This window comes from Pleurodeles waltl, chromosome 4_2 (assembly GCF_031143425.1).
Source record: "Pleurodeles waltl isolate 20211129_DDA chromosome 4_2, aPleWal1.hap1.20221129, whole genome shotgun sequence".
NCBI classification, from domain to species: domain Eukaryota; kingdom Metazoa; phylum Chordata; class Amphibia; order Caudata; family Salamandridae; genus Pleurodeles; species Pleurodeles waltl.
Window position 1 is genome coordinate 489576964 of NC_090443.1, and position 23048 is coordinate 489600011.

General features: G+C 45.8%; 1 protein-coding gene across 5 annotated transcripts in view; it reads right to left on the bottom strand.

The window, feature by feature from the left end:
- The window catches only part of RGL3 (ral guanine nucleotide dissociation stimulator like 3), a 319494-nt gene that overhangs the window by 59486 nt on the left and 236960 nt on the right, over window positions 1-23048 (bottom strand). For all 5 annotated transcript variants that reach the window (XM_069231883.1, XM_069231882.1, XM_069231881.1 and 2 more), the window contains 4 exons: window positions 17160-17192; window positions 11576-11697; window positions 4600-4689; window positions 3537-3687 (listed from right to left, as the gene is read on the bottom strand). In XM_069231883.1, the coding sequence (XP_069087984.1) occupies window positions 3537-3687; window positions 4600-4689; window positions 11576-11697; window positions 17160-17192 (396 nt within the window). The remainder of the gene's footprint in view (window positions 1-3536; window positions 3688-4599; window positions 4690-11575; window positions 11698-17159; window positions 17193-23048) is intronic.

Consider the following 23048-nt stretch of genomic DNA (forward strand, 5'->3'; position numbering starts at 1 on the left):
TGGCTTCACTCATTTCCTGAGCCTAGTCATATACCTGATATTCCAAAGGGTCCAGCGACCCCTCCTTACTCTCATCGTACCCGTGCCCATAGGCATAAGGGTTAGGATCCAACCTAGGGAGCAAGGTCCCCGTTGAAGTCGGGATTGGCATCGGGCAATGTTGTTCTGGCTCCGTGTTGGAGTCGGGAATCAGTATGGGGTCACCATTGATCGTGGGCCCGACCAACGTCAGGAGTGTCGACTTCTGTACCGGCGCCAGGGAACATCATAATGGCACGACCGCCGTCGGTGCCGATCCGGGAATGGATCCTGGGGTGCCCACCCCGGCCGAGGCCAAAGCCGATGGCGCGGAACCTGAGGGGCCCACGCTAACTCTACTGGACCCAAAGGCATCACAGGAGAGTCAGATTGCCCAAATAGGAGGCGCATGGCTTCGTAAAACTCTCTGAGTTGGGCAGGGGTGGCTTCAGCTCCTGGAAACTCGGGAAGGCATAGAGCCAACCCAGAAGCAGACTCCGAGGATGGAGGCCTAGAGCAACGATGCTCCTCCCACATCGTATTGTCCGAGCCACAGGGTGAAGCCGAAGAATGTTTGTTCTTCGACTTCTTCTTCTTGTGACCTGATGTCCAAACTATTTAGTGTGGGATGAGGACGAGTGGTGATGGCTCCACGAGCGGCCTTGTGACCTTCCTCTCGAGCGAGACCCGGAGAAACACGGAACCGAGCGCCGGGCCGCCAGGAGCTTTAGGGACCATTCCCTCAAAGCCTTCGGGTTCATGGCCCGGCATTTGGAGCACGACTTCGGGTCATGGTCCAGACACCACAAGCACACATGGTGCGGATCCGTCACTGACATCATGCGGTGACAGGAGTCACATGGCCTGAATCCAGTTTCCGGGACGACATGTTGACACACCATGTGGCCAAAAAACATCAACAAAGCATTAAAAAGTCAGTCAAAAAATGACTGAGGGTAGCTCTTCTCTTGACCTGCGCGTACGATAGTGCGGAAAGAAAAGAACTGATGTCGCGAGCCGGGGTGGCGCCTATATATACGACCGCGATGTCATCACAACAACCACGATGTCAACGACAGACGCAGAGTCGATCAACACCACCTGACGGTGCACAGGTGTACTACTCAAAGAAAAATCTCTGGATCCAGTCTGACACTTGGGTATAATTCTAAGGTAAGGAATCTGCAACTAGAAGTCTCTATCAGATATCTGCTTTTAAATATGCTTTGAACCAAACAACTTTGTTGTAAGGTAAGCAGTCTTTAAATTAAAAATACATTTCAGTTTCAAAAATCAACACACTGCGATTTTCAGAGTTTTCAATGCTAACCGATTGGGAGGAAAACAAGAATGCACTTTTGCGGGTAAATACTCAACTTACAAATCCATTCTTCGGGGTTTTAGGTCAACACCAGGCAATGTTCAAATCAGTACCAAGTGTGCACTCACAGCGGCACGGGGTGGGGCTGTTGCAGAGGCCAAATTCAGAGTCGGGTGCCCAATGTTAACCAACTGAAACTAGGGGTGAACGAAGATGCGCTGCTCATAGGTGAGTAAATCAGTTTCAGAGGAAGGTCTCCTGGGGCTGAGGTAAGCCCGGTTTGGGGAACAAGGCAACCCCAAACTTACACCCTCAGCAGCACAGGGGCAGCTGAGTGCAGAGTGCCAACACAGCGTCGGGCATCCAATGGTAACCAATGTAGACGGGGGTAACCGAATATGCGCTGCTCACAGGTGAGTAAAGCAGAGTCAGGGGTCGATCTCCTGGAGTTGAGGTAAGTACAAGGAGGGCCACAAGGCAGCACCAAACTTATACCCTCAGTGGCACAGGGGCGGCCTGGTCCAGAGTGCCAACACAGAGTCGGGCACCCAATGTAAGTCAACGGGGGAGATCACTTTTAGAAAAAGGCTGCATTAATTAAGAAAACCCACAGCTGGCCAGGTAAGTTCTGATGGTTGGGGACGAAGGGTCATGGACGATCCGTCATCCCAAAGCCCAGGAGTTCCGGGTGCAGGGGTGTCTTTCAGCGTTGGAAACAGCTTGCCAGGCAGATCAGGGTCAGGGGTGAGTCTTCTGACTGAGGCTGCAGGCTTTGAGGCAGAGTCCAGCTGGGGTCAGCCCATGGTCGACTCGGACTCAGAACTTATGGGGAACCTTCACAGGACTGGTGGGCCACTTGGACTCGGGCCATGGGCCTCGAGTGTAGAGGTGGATCCAGAGACGTTTAACTGTGCCTCAGAGCAGAGTTCTTTGTCTTTTAAGTTGGTTGTTTCTTGAACAGGTAAGCTGTTCTCGGGAGATCTTGGTCCTTATTGAAGGCAGACGGTCCTATCAAGGCTTTGGAGGTCACTGGGCTGTAGGACGGGTCATCTTCAGTGAATCCACCATGTAGCTGGAGATCTCATAATGAACAGTGTCCAGCACAAGTACTTAAAATGGCTTCACTGGTCATTTACTATGTCTGAGAATCAACAAAGACATAACATGGGTATAGCTACTTATGTAGCTGTGCACACACATGTAATATATTGCAGCCTGCCTTAGGGATGTAAGGCCTGCCAGAGGGGTGACTTACATATATTGCAACCATTGTTAAGGGACATGGCACACTGGCTGTAGGCCATGTCATATTTTCATTTTATCTCTGCACCAAGACACGCAGTCTGCAATGGCAGCACTGTATGCAGTTGCTGACAGAGTCCTTGAGGATGACACAGTCTGTGCTACAGGCCTCGGGGGCATTCTTTAGTGCCTTATGCCCTAGGCACCAAGGGTACCATTTACTAGGGACTTACGTGGCAACTAAAGGGTTTGCCAATTGGAAAAACAGCTGTGCAGTTTTGGAAGAAATAGATCTGGCACTGGGGATCTGTTTAGCAGGTACACAGTACCGTACTTCGAGGAAGGTAGACAACTCACATTCTCCTATACACACCTGCAGCTTATGAGATCATGTAAAGGTGGGTAAATGATGACCATTAACGCTGAGGAAGAGAGAGGCATACTCCAACTCCTTCCCACAATATCTTTAGAGGAAGCTGACATGTAGCAGAACATGAGGGGGCACATGCTAACTCTACTGGGCAAAATAATGCTTAATTTGTAACAGAATGCATTCCGGTGCAAAAAGCTCTGCTCATAAACCTGCAGCTGGTGCAATTAAATGTCAGCACACCCAATATTAACGCTGAGTAGTCTTGAATCCACTCATGCATCCTTAATTTTCAACTAGACACTCCCTCCTCCTTTAGCTCGTTTTTGCAGGTTCATGCTTTTCCCCGTATGACGTTTTTTCGTCTTCCTCTGTCTTTGTGCTTTGTTTGTTTTTCCCTCTCTTACCTCGGTAAATGTCTGATGCAGATAAATTAGTGCTGGTGGCTCCCACCAGCAACCACTGGTTCAAATTAAGCACAAAGTATGGGTGATGGCTTCCATTTTGAGAAAGAGGTACTCCCATCCTTTCCACACCCTCACATAGTAGACTAACTTGCAAGAAAGAACATGTGATAGCTCCCACCTTGGGGAAGGCTGAGGCCCCATCGAGGACACACGACATGGGGCTTAGAAGGCCATCTTCCATGTCACAGCTGCTGCTGGAGCCTGAAGGAGAGATACCACCTCGATCCCCGTTCTGGCGTGGTCCAAACACCTCGGAGCCTAGTAGAAGGCTGCAAAAAATAAAACATGGTTAATAGATTCCAAATTCAGGCGCAGCCCGTCCTTTAGGGTGGAGGGGTCACGTCCCCCACCTATTGCCCCTCATAAAGAGTGCCGGTCAGGCTGAACAAAGGTCAGCCTGACAAACACTTCATGTTCAGGTCAGACACCCAGGAGCAAGACCTGCAGGATTTGCGCAGACTCCTGGCTGCCTGAGCTGAACTTTGCTGGGCTGAAGAGGTCACAGCTCCTGTGGGCATGACCTCCTCGGCTCAGCAAAGGTGCCTCCAGGCCCTCCCCTGAGTGACGAGGGAAGCGCCACCTATTGACTTCGTCCTGGGTGCTTCAGGTTTAAGCCCTGAAGAGCCCAGGGCGAGTGTCAATCAGTGACACCTCGTCACAGAGTGGGGTGGGATCAGCAGTCTCACTAACCCCATCCCACTCTGTGACAAAGTTGGGACTGCTGCCTTCCCTCATTGGCTGTGTGTGTGTGTGTGATCTATTTAAATGAATGTTTGGTGCGTGCGTGTATGTTTGAATGTTGATGAGTATTGTTAATGGATGTGCGTGCGTGTGTGTGAGAAAGAATGAGTGTGAGTGTGCTTCCCACCTGCCCCGCTCCCTCCTAAAACTGCCGGCCGCCACTGGCCAAATTACTACAAGTGACGGAGGTAAAGGGGGTGTGCAATGTCTAGTCCACTCGCCTGAACCTCTGCTCTGAGACGTCAAAACAAAGGCCTTACACATAATGAGGAAATGGCCATGTGCACATGTTTACGTATACACATACTGTTACACTGTCATTATCACACTCAAACGGATACAGAGATAGCGATGTAAGACTACCATCTGTGCACATTGGAATTTGCATACAGTCTCATCCGTACAAATGGAGGCATTACCACACTTCCATAGATACTCACGAGCTGAAACGTTTCGTTAACCTCCTTCGTATCCTAGGTGAGTTGGGGCAGGAGTCTGCAGGTGGCTCGATGGTCCGGGAAACCCTGTAACTGTAAATACAGAAAAGTAACGCTCTCTGGGGAAGATTCCAGGGCATGTTTTGGAAAGAAATTCTTCCTAAGAAGTCTTCGCATCTGATAGAATGATTGTATGGGTGTTTTACAGGACATGTGCAGCATTCCTCTGAGCAAACAAGTAACAGAAACATCTTGGTGTCTCATTATTTTCAGTCACTGGGAGTGATTGACACACCTGTCTGTCAACAGCTGAAGATGCACCCATATGTCTTAAAATGTACTAACAAGCTTCCTGAACTATTTTTAGCGCCAAGGTGAACAAGGTGAAATGAACTGGAGCCAATTAGAAATCCTGGAAAGAGCAGACCGCAAACAATCAATTGCACTTAATCGCACTTGTGTGGGGAAAAAATGAAACTTCGGTCCATTTCCGTAAATGTTTAACGTGTCTTCAAACTCATCATATTATTTCAACATACAATGTTGATATTTTTGGTGACACTCCAGCTGCTAACTACAGCAGGAATTGTTTAGCTTTTTCAGTGACGATTCCGGATAAGCTCACCAAACTAGAGAAGTGTGCAAAGTTAAGCCTACAGCAGATATCAAGCTTCAAAACGAGTTTTACATGTGTGTAACTTCTTGCTGCTTTCTTTGCACGGATTATAGGCTGGGATAACTGTCTTTAAAAATATGAATATATTACAATTTAGTAATTTGATCTCTTTCAAAGAACAACATTAACAAGGACTCCTTTGTAACGTTTTCTCTCTCTCTTTATTCTGAGAACATTTTGCAACTGTGGGATTTCCAAGCATACAGGGCCAGATGTATCAAAGGTTTTTACCCATTGTATGTCTATGGAAAAATGTGTTCATACATATGGCCCACAGTCACTTGATGACATCTTCTATGCCATGTAGCAATCTATTGCCCCTTAGCCACACAAAGTAATCAGTAAATTATTACTTGCTTGAGTAATTACTTGTATGGCTAATCAGTAAGGGACTGATGAGTTATAAGATCTACTTAATTAGCATTTAATTCCCCCTCAGATGTAGACAAAGATGTACTGAGTGACTGACTACACACTTCCAAAGAGGAGAGGGGCAAGGACCACAGGCTGCTCTGGCACCACGGTAAGTCACAAACAATACTGAGCATACATTAAACTGATGGAATTACCGTTTTGTAATTACGTTACAGGTGCTGTTAAAAACCAGCTCATGAGTACTTATTTTATCAACTTCAAAAGGATAAAAGGCTGATTCAACCCAGCGGGGATTCAAATGAGCGACATCCACGTTAAATACAGACTGCTGCGGCCGATGCCTTAGCCCAAATCATGCCTTACGTGGATTCCTGCCTGATGCCCAAATGAACTCAGATTTCTGCCGCATATGATCAAACCACTGACCATTAGCAGAATCCCAAACTGTGCACTGCAGATCATAGGCAACTACCTGTGGCCGGACTCGTAACCTAATGAGCCATTCTACTAGGATTTGAACTGGGATCTGTAGCGTACACTGAGAAACCTAGGCTATTCCTCACCACGATTGAAACCTCTGCCCTGCAGGGGTACACACAGATCTCAGCAGCAGCTGCCATAACTCAGTGGGGTGAGTTGAAGGCACATCTCTTGTATAAATAGGGGAACACTTTACATGGAATCATCTGCCCCAGCTCTAAATTATACGGGTATTTCAATTCAAGGAGTCATTTCATGACCATAGAACCACAGCCCAGGTTCCTTTATAAGGGAATCAAACTCATATGTCAATGTACCAAGCTGGGTAGTACGCTTTAAATATAATCAGCTGGCATAAGCAAACTTATAAAAAAATGGTATGTTAGTGAAATCTATGCATTGATGTAGTGTAAGTGGGTGGCTATAGTACCTAGAAGCCAAAAGCGGGGCTACACCTATAAGAACATGGAAACAAATTTGTAATAAGTTATTGCAAGTGAAACCTATTTTCTGTTCTGACATCGAAAATAATTTACTCAATTTATAGGATTACAATGTTTTCCCAAGCGGCGGGTGCCGCATATGTCAAGGGGAGGAGGCGACGACGGGGACGGGGGAAACAGAAAAAAAAAGAAAACACACTACCGGTTCTCCTAGTCATAGCCGTCTCCCGCCGCATCATGCTGCCTCACTCATCGCGCATCTTCTTCTGGTGTCCCAGCATTCACTGGGACACCAGAACATGCTCCCCAGCAACCCTACAGCTGCTTTCATGCTAAACATAGCACGAAGGCAGCGTCAGGATTGGTCAGAGTGGCAGTGACTGCCGCTCAGACACAGCCCTGGGGTCTGTGCAGTTACTCAACTTAAGTGCGCATGTGTGTTTGGCCGGCCTCAGACGGCCAGCCAAACACACATGCATACTTAGGTGCACTTTCCCACCCCCCCACCTCCCGTGGCCTGCCGCACCCCTCCCTGTACATGCTGCTAGCTGAGCTAGCAGATGAAAAATGATGGAAAATAGAACAATAGCAAGCTATCGTTTTATTTTTCATCTGCTGGCTCAGCCAGGGAGGGGAAGCCCCTCCACCACTGCAGAGGAGCCGTCCTGGTTTTCCCACTGATTACATATGCAATAAAATACCTCAAACTAGGCTGAGTTAGGATATTGCAACCCCAAAAAATCCCATGGCTATATAAATGCACAAAGCTGCAGACCAATTGCTTTTACAATGTCAGCGAACTTCACAGGGGACTTGCCATTTGCTACCAGGCAATGAGTGCATGCGGTCTTGATCAGGCAGAGCACCCCTCTAGAAAAAGTCTAGTCTCTTGGGAGGTGTGTCAGTAGTCAGTGGTATTAACTCATCCCGCTGGATGGCAGCCTTCTGTGACGTGTTATCGATTTGTGTGTTGACAGCGGCCTTGGAAGCAGGTTTCTCCTTTCGAAACTTTCACATCCTCCAGGATACTCTTTGACTTCAACAAGGAAAATCAAGAGGCATGGTGACCTTCGAATTATGGATAAGCACAGTTCCTTACTTTTTCCATTTTCACATGGAGTTTGATTTTACCAATCCAAGATGGCTGCATGCAGTAAAGTTAATTAATATGTCCTACTTCACGTTGTCACAATTTAAGAGCCTGACAATCAGAAGAAACTGCATGCTATACAGATGGAGTGTTGTTTTCCCATAGGATCTATGCCTTTTGTTGCTCGCTTTACTCCACTGTTTGTCGGTTAGTTTTGCTTCTTGGAGATGGGTTCACTTCAGCTTTCTTTTGTGATGTCCTGTCCCTGGTTTCCTTTAAAATACTCTTCAGGCGTTTTTCTCCAGTATTGACCATGTGATTTGTACATTAACTGCCCAAATGCAACGTGACTACTAGCAGAGTCACTCACACAGACTTCAGAGAGCCCGATCTGTGAAGTCATGTCTCTTTAGGGTATTACCTATGTGTAGGCTCAAGCAAGCATTCTAAGTGGAACCAAGGTTGAACCAAGAGGCCTCATTTGGAAACGCATGGCTTCAAGAAATCAGCACTGGTCGGTGAACAAGCACTGACAGAAACAGTAGGTCTCGTCTTTCAATATGTTTAGACAACAATTTGGCTCTTCAAATGCTTCTTGGCAATGCTGTTCAGCATCAGCAGAAAAACTGGGTGAAGAACAACATGGGGAGCGTGCAGGGGAATGTGAGGGGAAAAGCAGCACCCAGACGGGAGGGCAAGAAACACACAGTTACACAGCCACCCCACCCCATTCCCCAAGGGTTGGGGGTGCTGACCTCCCTTTACAGAGGGAACTCCCATTGCCACTTATCACGTTAGGCCACTAACTTGCCAGGCTGCAGTAATACTAACATGCAGCCTGTTATTAACTATGTGCAGGCAGTGTGACAGCGCAGCTCCTGAAGGTGAAAGTAAAGGAACAGACAATTTGTAGCAGTTTACAGGAAATAACCCTGACCGGAACTCCTCTGATGAAATGATCAATCATGAGGCAATGTCTGCCTGCCATGTTTACTTCTGGAGTAGGTAATGGGGGAGGGAGTCTGGAGGTCGACTGTTTGTGTCTATGTTGGTAGGCCCCATCTTGGAAGCAGGGGGTATGCCCCCGCATGCACCTCGCAGCCTGTCTGTATTCAGAACTACAGTGGGAGCGACAGACAGACATGTGGGTACAGTAAGTTAAGAGAATGTGAGGGGCATTTTAGAGCACTTTCAAAGGTACACATGGAGCACCCCTGCAACTGCAGGAGCCCCAATGAGTGAGGAACACGTCTAGAGGTCTGAGAACCCCAGAAGGTGAGGAGCACCTCTAGAGGGTCAGAGAATCACAGGAGTGGAGAAGTCAGTAAGACACACCCTTAGGAGTATACAATAGATATCAAAGACCCAGAAAGTGAGGATCACATTAGCTACATAGCACTCCAGGTCATGGATTATGATAAGGGTGCACTTTCACTGTTTGCGTCACAGCTCGCCATAAATCAGGGGCGCCAGGCATAAACAAGAAAAGTGCTCCCTACTATGGTGAATGTGGTGCCCTGGGGCAGCGCATTCAAGTGAAATTCAGAGTGGTTGCTCCAAAGCCTCTGTGTTTCAAAGTGCAGGCGGCACCCACTTGCACTTTCAAGAGAGATTAGAGATCCCCTTGCAGGCTGAAAGTGCACCACCTTTTTGTGGCGCACTTTCAGTGCACCGCCTAAAGATATGTGTGCCTCTGAGTCTGCATCCATAATACGGCGTGTGCGCAGAGGCAAAGTCATTCCATCTTATGATAGCGTGAGTGCTAAATGTACGCCAGCGCTATCAGTATTACAGAAGGGACTGCACAAGCGTCTGTTCTGCGGTCCCTTCTGTCATACTAAAGTGTCCAGGGGGCGCAGATGGTCGTTGTGCACCTGGGGCACTTTCTCTGATACGGCACAGGAGATGAGCACTCATGACTCACAGAGCAACCCAAGAGGTAAGGAGCAAGACTATGGGACTCAGCACTGCAAGAGGTAAGTAGATCTCTTAGAGGGGCAGTGCTGCTCAGGTGGTGAGGCGCTCCCTTAGTGCGGGAGCATCCCAGGAGGTGAGGAGCATTTCAAAAGGGACAAAGTGTTACAGGAGGTAAGGATCAGCCTTAACACACCGAGCATCCAGGAGGTGAGAATCACCTCAAGAGGTACAGAGGGACCTAGGAGGCAATGCTCAGTACGAGAGCTCCCAAGAAGCTAAGCACCACTCTAGAAGCACACAGAGCGCCCTTGAATAGAGGAGGACCAGTATAGGTTATCAGCACTCCTTAGTATGTAAAACCACACCTACAGCCACATGCAGTACATCCCTGGAGGAGCAAAGCACCCTTGGAAGTATGGAACACGCACAGAATGAAGAAGTACCCTCTGCAGGTTGCAGAAACAAGCAAACTGAAGAGAGGCAGAGCTGGTGGACCCACCAACATAAACGCCTAGACGTACCCAGTACCATGGACGTGAGGACCGCACCAAGTTGTACGGATCCACAGAGCTCCCTTGAGTAGAAAATAATCCCTAAATGTACAGGACATCTTAGACGTACCCAGAAAATAAAGTAGCACCCCAAGAGGCACAAACAGCGCACCCACTGAAGTGAAGGACCCAAGGAGGTCAAAAACACTACTGATAACCAAAGCACCCATGTGTGAGGGACACACCTAGTTATACAAGGAGGTACATTCAGAACACCCTTGGACAGGAGAAGAAACCTTTTAGGGACGAATCCAAGGCTCCCTTTGGAGTACCGGACACCCCAGGAGTAGATGGGCACCCCTATGGCCACTGAGCATTCTGAACGTCAGCAGCGCCTTTGGGGATGCAGTGAACCCCTGAGAGTACTAGGCACACGGGGAGGAGGGGATCATCCTGAGAGTGGAGGCAGATCCCAAGAGTTGAATAGTACCTCTGGTGGGTCAGAACTATGACTGGTCAGCAGGTGCGAGCACAAGTGCCTTGAAAACAGCAGCAAGTAATGGGAATGAGCACTGATTGGCTGGATGTCTATGTTGTGGCTGCTATACACTGTTTCTGGCTCGTCTATAATTATAAAATGCTTCAGTTCGATTTTTCCCCAAATTAATATGTGAGTCAAGGAGCCCCTCGATTGCTGTTCTGCCCCTTGTTTTTACACAACTAGTGCCTGCAGGTGAATTTGTCCGCGAAGTAAATATGAAATTGTACAGGCTTAAAAAGACACAGGTTGTTGTGGCGATGGTGGAAAGGGCAGTGTGTGGGTAGTCCCCCTAGGCATATGTCAGAGAAGTGCCCCCCTCATATTTCGCTACGCCACTGCTATCTAGTTTTGCTCAGTTCCCAACATTTTATTTTATTTGGAAACGTGGTTTGAGCTGAAGCTATACTGAAAGCCTCGTAAAAATATAAACATTTCTGTGCTCAGGTGATTCGCCACCTCATTCTCTTCTTACTTTGTAAGAAATTGAACAATACTGTGAAATTTGCAACCAATGGAGTCTAGCAGACCTTCGTATTGTCACTAGTAGTAAATCATTATAGGTGACAGGTGTCTTTTTATTAATACGAGCGAGTTCTCATATCAGAATTTGCTTATAATACGAAAATGAAGTACCGGGCTTATTAGGACTACACTCTCCCATCTATGAAAAAAGCATGGTGTGATTATATGTAAAGCATCTTCTTGCCATAGAAATGATGTAAAGAGTCAACTATCTTCCAACCAGCTAAACACCAACCAAAGTAAATAAAACACATCAGTCTTTTAGGTGAATTAACTGGTTTCTAGAGCAATGATAAACCTCAAGTTATCAATAATGAGGTGGAGCTTTTGGGAGTGCTAAATAATAGCAGAGTAGAACACAATTTGGCCTATCCCAGAAATTATTTTAATCTCATATTTGTTTTCATGTTGACTAGAATTAATCCCCATCCCTAACGTCCATACCTCTGGTCGTCGGTGAGCTGCCGATGGCGAACAAACACATTCACAATCTGGGGCCGAGGGCTCAAGCAGTAATGCTGGCACGTCTGCTGCAGCCTCAGGATCAGTGAGAGGACATCATACTCCTAAATAAGATAGGAAGAAACGCAGATGCATACCTGTGTCAGTTGTACTTCGACTTCTATCTTGCAGCGCAGTATGCTCAGTACACAGGTACTGCCATGAAACTCAAACATGCACAATACTATTTTCTGCATATAAATGAACATTTTAGACACTTAATTGTTGCCATTAGTACAGGGGCAGCTCCTCCACTAAGGTGGAGGAGCGTCGGTCGCCCTGCTGCTTTGAGCAGAAGAAAAATAAAATGATAATAACGGATCGTTATTATCATTATATTTTTAGCTGAGGCAGCAGGAAGGGGCGGGGCTGGAGGGCGGAGTGATTTGTGCACTTTAAGTGCGCATGTCTGTTTGGCTGTCCGTGTTGGGCCTGCCAAACAGACATGAGCACTTTGTATTTCTCCACCAGGCTGCATTTCACAGCTGGGAGCAGAAAGTGCACAGTGTGCCACTCCCTTTGTGGGCGCTGAAGCTGGGCGCTCACGCCAATCACGACAGTGCTGTCATGCTGGTGACAGCATCGTCATGATGACAGCATTGTGACTGGCTGAGGGGAGTCTGGAAGCCTGCGTGCTTCCGGACGAGGTGGAGGACAGAGGAGATGAATGCGTCTCCGACCTCAACAGGTAAGTGGTTTTTGTACCCCCTGCACCCGCCCTGCATTAGTAGTCATCTCTTTGGCCTTCCTTTCTGTACTTATTCATAGGTATTTTTTCCCTTTCTTTATTTGTCTTTACCTGCATTTATTTTTTAAGTGACAAGTAGCTAGAGCTACACTTGTTTCACGTTAATTCAAAAGGAAGTCATATAAAGTGCAGCACTATATTTTGTGATGTAGTTTTGAGTAATTTAAAGTGTAAACATTACATTTAAACTCAAGGATATCTGAGCACTGCAAATGTTAGTGTTCATGTTAAAACTGCGGGGTAAGAGCTCTGGAAATTAAAGTATTCCACAACAGCGTGACCTTCCTCAGATTGGAGCCAGAATAGTGTGCATAATGCAGGAAACCTCATGGCAAAGAGGAGAATTCAAATTAGTCATATTCAGTACAATTATGAATCCATACAATTTCACTTAAGACCACACAGACGTACAGTTATGCTTTTATTTTTAAATATGGGTATCACCCCCTTATTTAAAGACAGATAGCCATTTCTTCTGCTCAGCCCAGATGGGGTGTTGCACAGAGGATGAACTTGGAATGGTCCATACACAAGGACATTTCCTTATTTTTCTCACTTGCAATGCTGGCCTATTTAGCACCACTGGCTTCGATTGCTGAGGGCCAACATGGAGAGCTACATATTTTCAGAATTTATAAATACTTAGAGAAATAGACTGTTTTCAGTCTGCATTTTCGGGTGAAAGCCTGTAAAAAAAGTAAACTGGAAACTACATACACTATGTAACCATTTTCACTGAATAATCCTTGCTCGCAGAACATATGTGCTGAAATTTCTGTCAGTGCAAACTTCTATTTCACCGTTACCAAGATGGCACCCAAAATAACGTGAAGAAAGTAGTTTTGATTTGCCTGTGAGTATTAGGTTAGCTGCTGTTGTCTAAATAAACTCTGAGGAGACACACTCCTGCTTACAGGGAGTGCAGAATTATTAGGCAAATGAGTATTTTGACCACATCGTCCTCTTTATGCATGTTGTCTTACTCCAAGCTGTATAGGCTCGAAAGCCTACTACCAATTAAGCATATTAGGTGATGTGCATCTCTGTAATGAGAAGGGGTGTGGTCTAATGACATCAACACCCTATATCAGGTGTGCATAATTATTAGGCAACTTCCTTTCCTTTGGCAAAATGGGTCAAAAGAAGGACTTGACAGGCTCAGAAAAGTCAAAAATAGTGAGATATCTTGCAGAGGGATGCAGCACTCTTAAAATTGCAAAGCTTCTGAAGCGTGATCATCGAACAATCAAGCGTTTCATTCAAAATAGTCAACAGGGTCGCAAGAAGCGTGTGGAAAAACCAAGGCGCAAAATAACTGCCCATGAACTGAGAAAAGTCAAGCGTGCAGCTGCCACGATGCCACTTGCCACCAGTTTGGCCATATTTCAGAGCTGCAACATCACTGGAGTGCCCAAAAGCACAAGGTGTGCAATACTCAGAGACATGGCCAAGGTAAGAAAGGCTGAAAGACGACCACCACTGAACAAGACACACAAGCTGAAACGTCAAGACTGGGCCAAGAAATATCTCAAGACTGATTTTTCTAAGGTTTTATGGACTGATGAAATGAGAGTGAGTCTTGATGGGCCAGATGGATGGGCCCGTGGCTGGATTGGTAAAGGGCAGAGAGCTCCAGTCCGACTCAGACGCCAGCAAGGTGGAGGTGGAGTACTGGTTTGGGCTGGTATCATCAAAGATGAGCTTGTGGGGCCTTTTCGGGTTGAGGATGGAGTCAAGCTCAACTCCCAGTCCTACTGCCAGTTCCTGGAAGACACCTTCTTCAAGCAGTGGTACAGGAAGAAGTCTGCATCCTTCAAGAAAAACATGGTTTTCATGCAGGACAATGCTCCATCACACGCATCCAAGTACTCCACAGCGTGGCTGGCAAGAAAGGGTATAAAAGAAGGAAATCTAATGACATGGCCTCCTTGTTCACCTGATCTGAACCCCATTGAGAACCTGTGGTCCATCATCAAATGTGAGATTTACAAGGAGGGAAAACAGTACACCTCTCTGAACAGTGTCTGGGAGGCTGTGGTTGCTGCTGCACGCAATGTTGATGGTGAACAGATCAAAACACTGACAGAATCCATGGATGGCAGGCTTTTGAGTGTCCTTGCAAAGAAAGGTGGCTATATTGGTCACTGATTTGTTTTTGTTTTGTTTTTGAATGTCAGAAATGTATATTTGTGAATGTTGAGATGTTATATTGGTTTCACTGGTAATAATAAATAATTGAAATGGGTATATATTTTTTTTTGTTAAGTTGCCTAATAATTATGCACAGTAATAGTCACCTGCACACACAGATATCCCCCTAACATAGCTAAAACTAAAAACAAACTAAAAACTACTTCCAAAAATATTCAGCTTTGATATTAATTAGTTTTTTGGGTTCATTGAGAACATGGTTGTTGTTCAATAATAAAATTAATCCTCAAAAATACAACTTGCCTAATAATTCTGCACTCCCTGTATACTTATTAGATGTATTCATCTGACTCTTGGGAATTAAAGATAAATGCAATAACCTACTGTGATTTTCACAAAACACCTACCAACCCATAAGAAATAGCAGCTGATTTCATTAGCCAAAGATGGCCCCCATCCTGCCCCCATTTACAGAGTCATTTCCTTCAAGCTGTCATGGGGATTTGCAGGAGTGTTCAAGTGCCCATAAAGAATGGTAGAACTAAGGGGAAGGGATGATACGGGTGCATCTACACTCAGTCAAGATTCTGAATGGCAGCAACAACCATTGTACATCGGTGAAGGTAAACTGATTTCTACATTGGAACACCAAGATTCACACATTCACATTTATAGCCTATATTCATCTTTATTTGCAATGAAGTATTTGACTGTATGTGCAAGATCCCTTCTCCATGTAACTCATCCCATTTTCTTTTTCAATGACGGTCCTAGATAATTGCCGGGTAAGTGTTTTACTGGTGCACACAGTGCTTAATTTGACCCTGTGGTTGCAGGTAGGGCCCACCGGCCCTTACGTGTGGGGTTCAGCACCTACTTTTCCTCATCAGACTTTGACCCAGTGCAAGAGAGAGAAAAACAGAAAAGGAGAGAATGAGGAGGAAGCGAATGATGGAAAAACAGTGATAAAAGGAGAATGCAGGGATGAAAAATGAACCTTCAAGAGTGAAATAAAGGAGCGAGGAGTGCTTGGTGGAGGAAGAAAGATGCATGAGGTGGACTTGGGACTGTGCTTCCTTGGTATTTGGCAGTCCTGACATTCATCAGGAACTGCTAAAGGGTTCCAAAGAATGAATTCGAGTACCACCACTAATTTTCCAACTAGGCACTGAGTGGGACAAAGCAACATGGCCCAGATGTCACGTGGTTGAAGAAGTCCAAAATCCACTATCCTCATCCTTCATCAAAATCCTCAATTATCCTGAGACAAAACGCCCCCATCGGCGACAGCAATACATGCAAAATGCCTCCTGCGGGTCATGGAGGGCTTCATATGGCATTCATTTAAGACAACAAGGATCCTATGGGGCAGTATGGGCAGGCTGGAGGTGTGGGCGACCAGCACAGTACCTGTTCTGATTTGAGTGCAACCTGACGAGCCTTGAAAACAGGCGTGCCTGGGGTAATGACAGGCAGTAAGACAGTGCAACAACACCTCTCTGTGGGGCTCCGGAGGGGCGGGAGCGATGTCATTTATTTCTTCTGCAGACTAATGACGTGATATGTCATATTAAACATGTAATCTGCAGCTCAAATAAACGTGTACCTTTTATCAGTGATAAATTTACATTATGTAAAATTTGTAATAAAAGAAATAAAACAATAACTAGCCATGATAAATTACTGGAACCATTACTGCCTTTGAGAGACGAAATCACCTACAGAGGCAGTGAAAGGAGAGGAGAGCTGAGAGAACAGATTTTTTCTTATTGTCTGTAAAAAAGATAGAGCTCCAACTTACTTGTGTGTAGGGTTGTCTTTGGCATATTTATGGCTTGAGGTCTTCACACTCCTGTCTCCCAGAGAGCCCTGGATGGAGTTATTTATTGTATTTATTCCATTCCTCTGCCACAGACTACTTGTAATGCAGGAAAAGGGGATTTTCTTTGCGCAATGCCACATTCTTTTAATAAAATGTGACCTCTCCTACGTAGACCCTTCTGATCACACCCCACCATTTGAGTAAATAGGAAAGGGTGGAGAATAATATTGGAGTGACATGAAGTTTTCAGAAACCCTGGCTGAACAAAAAACAAAAAACGCTCCAGGCTGTTTACTATCAGGGCTTCTGGTGGAGGAGGAGATAAGCCAGGGACGTCACTGCGTTCTGAGAAAACATAAGGGCTTTGCGTGGGCAAGCCCTGTCAGCCCTACTGTGCAGCTTTCAAGCACATACTGACGCAGGCGCAGTGGGGCTTTTCAAAGTGCACAACTTTCACTCGGAAAATGTTGTGCAGAAAATGTTTTACTTTTATCATGTAATTAAATATATGCTTCACTAGAGAGGCCAGAAAAGGCTATGGGCGCAACCCCTTAGCCCTTGAACACCAGCCACCCCTGTCCATTACTCTTTCACTAGCCAACTCTTACCCATGTACGTAATGCGTTTATTCTCAACTTTTACAACCTTTTCTTGTAAGCAGCTTAAAAACAAATACACTACTTTGACACTACTGCTTTGTGTTTCAAAGTCTTTTTCAGTTTTTTACTTTGAAATGTGAGAACATGCACAGACCTAAGAAGACTACAGACACTTCCAGAGCTACAAAACAACATTATTGGGCTCACCTTCCGACGCTTTTCGAAATTAATCATTCCGTTCTGCAAATATAATAATAAGATTGATCAATTATTTGTCAAACTCAATTAAAGGTTTCTTGGAACTGTAACATGTTACTTTTACTCAACAATAAAAATGTGTAGATCTTTGAAAGACAAAAACAAAACCTTCTCATTCATAGGGCATGTGTCCTGCAGGTAAAACTAAGATCAAAACAGAACATGAAACACCATACACAAGTGAAGAACAGGGTATAGCATGGTAGAGCATGACTCTAAAAAATACCCTCCCTAATTTCGTGAACATTCGAAGGAGTTTAAGAGATCAGAACCTGCAGCATAGGAGAGCAGGGAGACCCATTACTGCCTACTGACTGGAAGGAATGTACACACCCACACAATGAGCCAGTGAACCCTTCCACGGAGTTGTCCAAAGACTGCAAAAAGAGGTGCATATCTGCTAACCACACTTCTGAACATTGAGAAAGAACTTGGGAGACGTGCTAGCAAAACACCCACCCTCCCAACCATACCCCAGTTTCACAGGAGCAGCTGGTGTTGTCAACAGGGCACCGGGGAAGCTGTCAGCTTCATGGCGCTCCTAAAGCTGACTGCTGGGAAGCTGACTGCTGTCCCAGTGTCACATTCACAACTGGAAAAGGGACAGCTGTGCAGCTCATCATCCATGATACACATGCATGGGAGAAGGAGGAGTTAGACTTACTGAACACTGAGGCCCTCATTCTGACTTTGGCGGGCGGCGACCAATCAGGCCGCCGAAAGACCGCTCCGCGGTCAAAAGACCTCAGCGGCCATTCTAGCTTTCCGCTTTCCAGCTTTCCAAAGGAGCGCCCACCGGCCCAGCGGGAAAGGCCCTGCAACAATGAAGCCGGCTCCGAATGGAGCCGGCAGAGTTGCAGGGGTGCGACGGGTGCAGTTGCACCCGTCGCGATTTTCACTGTCTGCAATGCAGACAGTGAAAATCTTTATGGGGCCCTGTTAGGGGGCCCCACGACACCCGTTCCCGCCATCCTGTTCCTGGCGGTAAAAACCGCCAGAAACAGGGTGGTGGGAAGGGGGTCGGAATCTCCATGGCGCCGCTGCTTGCAGCGCCGCCATGGAGATTCAGCCCATGCAGGGGAAATCCGGCGGGAAACCGCCGGATTCCCTTTTCTGACCGCGGCTTTACCGCCGCGGTCAGAATGGGCTGGGAAGCACCGCCAGCCTGTTGGCGGTGCTTCCTTGGACCGCCAGGGTCGGCATGACCCCCTGAGTCTTCTGGTCCCTTCTGTGAAGAGTATTAAAAACAAATGCACACGGCCACAGACACCACTCCCACAGCCAAGAGGCCAAAAAGTGCTCTCAGGAGTTGGCTGTGCTCACAACAGCATAAAGTATAAAAAAGGAAAACAAGACAAAGTTCATTAAAAAAGAATGGCTTAAGTGGTACAAGAACTAGGTTACTGCATTGCTAGAAACCACACCCTGTTTCGAGTGACTTCTGGGTATGGCCAAAATCCCATCTGCTGTAGGTGATGGGCGCAAGGACTCTGAAGAGGCATGTCTGGTGGCCACTACGTAGGCCTAGTGTTAGCTACATGCAAACGTAAGTTGTATGCAGTAGGGCTGTAAAATGATGAATCAGTAGTATATGGCTGGTGGCCACATATGCAGTAGGTTAGGGAAAGTGAGGACAAGGCATATTGCAAAGCTAAAGATCATATCAACATCTAGGCTCACTCTGCATGAAGAAAGGCAGGGCACAAAAGGACTCGAGGACCAGTAGCTGAGCATGGCCGGTGGCCACATCCCACAGACAGTGACATTGAATGTGGCCAAACCACACTCACAGTGAGTTTAGGGGTAGAAGGTGTGGGTCAAGACATGGTCTCACAAACTTGTGTTGTGCATAGCTGAAGGCTGTGTGCAGTGTTTTCGGGGACAGAAATACACAAGGCAGTGCCAGAAGCCAAGCTCAGCACCTAGTGACTGCTAGCATGGACAACGGTAGTGAGCAGTGGGTTCGGGTGAACACGGATTTTGCACCTAATATGGACAGAAGCCGTGTCCAGTGGCTGCTGCACATGACTGAAAGCAGTGGGTTAGGAGGGAAAACACTGCGCAGTGTGGCCTAAACGACACCCTGCACGAGAGCTATAGTTCTGGGGACTGAAAACTGAATGCAGAGCTAGGTAACAAGCCACTGTTTGCATCTAGGGGCTGCTGTGCAAAGCCAGAAGCCATACACAGTAGATTAAGAGAAATGTGGATTGGGCATAGAAGATGACGAAGGGCCAAGCCCTCCACCAAGTCCGGACCGTGCATGGTGAAAAGCTAGGACCATTGGGTCTGAATGCACGAGGCCCGGGTGTCAGCCAAGGCCTGAAGCCATGCCCTGTGCACAGTGACCACTGTGCATGGCTGAGATGGTGGTTTTCAGAGGCATAACAAATTAGTACACAATGTGTTTAGAGGCCATGCCGTGCATGCCGGGGGTGTTAAGTATGGCTACGCGTACAAGGTTTAGGTGCATTTTGACTAGGAGCAGCATTTGGCTTGCACCCACACCCTACACTACATGAGCAATGTGGATCACCAAAGACTGTTCACTGTAGGGTTCCGGTAGACAGATTAGGTGCAGGGTGTTTACTGATGTCCACCCCCTGCAATCACAACCAATAATTGAAGAACAAGTGCAGGTGGTTCTGTAAGAACCGGGATAGGGATTTTTTTTTTTTTTTAAGTTTCAAATTAATCGACTAAACTTTGGTTAAAGTTCAGGTAAAGTTGTGCCTGCAACAGATGGACGACGTGCCAAAATAAAACCAGAGTTGTTTTAACACAACGTCTATGACACAAAACCTACAAACATTTGAAACTGGCCTCCTTTAACTTGTTAGCCACCCAGCAGTTCGACATAGCTTCTACCTGGGGCACCACACCTGTGGAGTGGAAGAGGCTCTTTTCAATTTTGTTCATAAGAAGAGCTATCAAGTTTTATTGGGTTGAACAAACATCACCAGAATATTGCCTGGGCTCTCTGTCACCTCTTGGGGAATACTTATGCTGGGCTTTAAGAGCATCCACTCCTCACTGTATATGATCTCCACCGGGAGTACCTCACATCCACTCTTTAAACACAGCTACCCAGACCCAGTTTACTAGTAGATATGTGCTCCTGATCCAAGCTGGATGTTGATTCTACCTTTTGCCTACTTTATTACATTACAAACCTTCTCATGCTAACGTAAGCCACAGAAAGCAAGAGTTGGGAACAGATAGTCACAAGCCTCAGTAATTTCTGTACTTTCAGAAATCAGCCCTCCTCCTTTTGTTACAACCACACTTTCCTTTTCCTTCTCCATTCAGGAATTAAAATCTGCCATATAGAACTACCACCAGACACTGGAAGACAAAGGTTCACTCTAAAATGGACCTGGCCCCACACATACACATAAAATGGAAAATGTTACTTACCCAGTAGACATCTGTTAATGGCATGTAGTTCTGTAGATTCACATGCTTTGCATAAGTCTGCCATCTAGTGTTGGGCTCGAAGTGTTACAAGTTGTTTTTCTTTGAAAAAATGTTTCGAGTCACAAGATTGCGGGACTCATCCTCTCGGTGATAGTGCGCAGGGGCATCGAGTCCTTTGTTAGATTGTTTTTCTGCAGACAGGTGAGGTGAATATATATATATATATATATATATATATATATATATATATATATATATATATATATTTTTTTTTCATCTGGAAAATGTCACTTACCCAGTGTACATCTGTTTGTGGCATGAGACGCTGCAGATTCACATGCTGTGCATTATCCTGCCATCTAGTGTTGGGCTCGGAGTGTTACAAGTTGTTTTTCTTCAAAGAAGTCTTTTCAAGTCACGAGACCGAGGGACTCCTCCCTTTCGGCTCCATTGCACATGGGCGTCGACTCCATCTTGGATTGTTTTCCCCGCTGAGGGTGAGGTAGGAGTTGAGAGTATACTAGATGTGCCCATGCAATGGAGTAGGTATGTATGTACATAATGTGTCTTAAATAATATTTATTTACAAATTCACAATTCTTATTCAACTAACAATGGCTACAGGCTCCCGGGGAGGTGGGAGGGCGCATGTGAATCTGCAGCGTCTCATGCCACGAACAGATGTACACTGGGTAAGTGACATTTTCCGTTCGGTGGCATGTGTAGCTGCAGATACACATGCTGTGCATAGACTAATAAGCAGTAATCTCCCCAAAAAGCGGTGGCTTAGCCTGTAGGAGTTGAAGTTGTCTGAAATAATGTTCTCAATACAACCTGTCCTACTGTGGCTTGTTGTGTTGTTAACACATCTACACAGTAATGCTTCGTAAATGTATGAGGCGTAGACCAGGTGGCTGCCTTACAAATTTCTGTCATAGGTATATTCCCCAGAAAAGCCATTGTGGCGCCTTATTTCCTAGTGGAATGCGCTCTTGGTGTAATAGATAGATCTCTTTTTGCTTTAATATAGCAAGTTTGAATACATTTAACTATCCATCTGGCAATGCCTTGTTTGGATATAGGATTACCTGCATGAGGTTTTTGGAAGGCTACGAACAATTGTTTTGTTTTACGAAATTGTTTTGTTCTGTCAATGTAATAAATTAGTGCTCTTTTTATGTCTAATGTGTGTAAGGCTCTTTCGGCTACTGAGTTTGGTTGTGGAAAGAAGACAGGGAGTTCCACTGTTTGGTTTAGGTGGAATGGCGATATGACCTTTGGTAGGAATTTGGGATTTGTACAGAGAACCACTTTATGTTTATGTATTGGTATAAAGGGTTCTTATATAGTAAATGCTTGTATCTCACTTACTCTTCTAAGTGATGTGATAGCTATTAGAAAGGCTACTTTCCAAGTTAAGTATTGCATTTCACAAGAGTGCATGGGTTCGAATGGTGGTCCCATGAGTCGTGTTAATACAATATTAAGGTTCCACGAAGGTACTGGTGGTGTTCTTGGGGGTCTGATTCTTTTTAGTCTCTCCATAAATGCTTTGATGATTGGGATTCTAAAAAGCGATGTTGAATGTGTAATGTGCAGATAGGCAGATATTGCTGTGAGATGTATTTTAATTGAAGAGAATGCTAACTTAGACTTTTGTAAGTGTAATAAGTAGCCTACAATGTCCTTTGCGGAAGCATGTATTGGTTGAATTTGATTAGTGTGACAGTAGTAAACAAATCTTTTCCATTTGTTTGCGTAACAATGTCTTGTAGTGGGTTTTCTAGCTTGTTTAAGGACCTCCATACATTCTTGTGTAAGGTCTAAGTGTTCAACTTCTAAGACTTCAGGAGCCAGATTGCTAGATTGAGCGATGCTGGGTTCGGGTGTCTGATCTGTTGTTTGTGTTGCGTTAACAGATCTGGCCTGTTTGGTAACTTGATGTGAGGTACTACTGATAAGTCCAGCAGTGTTGTGTACCATGGTTGGCGAGCCCAGGTTGGTGCTATGAGTATTAGTTTGGGTTTGTTTTGACTTAGTTTGTTTACCAGATAAGGAATGAGTGGGAGAGGGGGAAAAGCGTAAGCAAATATCCCTGACCAACTGATCCATAACGCATTGCCCTTGGATTGAGGGTGTGGGTACCTGGACGCGAAGTTTTGGCATTTTGCGTTTTCTTTTGTTGCGAATAGGTCTATTTGTGGTGTTCCCCAGCGTAGGAAGTAATCTTGTAGGATCTGGGGATGAATTTCCCATTCGTGTGTTTGTTGGTGATCTCGACTGAGATTGTCGGCCAACTGGTTCTTAATGCCTGAGATGTATTGTGCTATTAGGCGAATGTGATTGTGAACTGCCCAATGCCAAATTTGTTGTGCTAAGAGACACAGTTGTGACGAGTGTGTCCCTCCTTGTTTGTTGAGA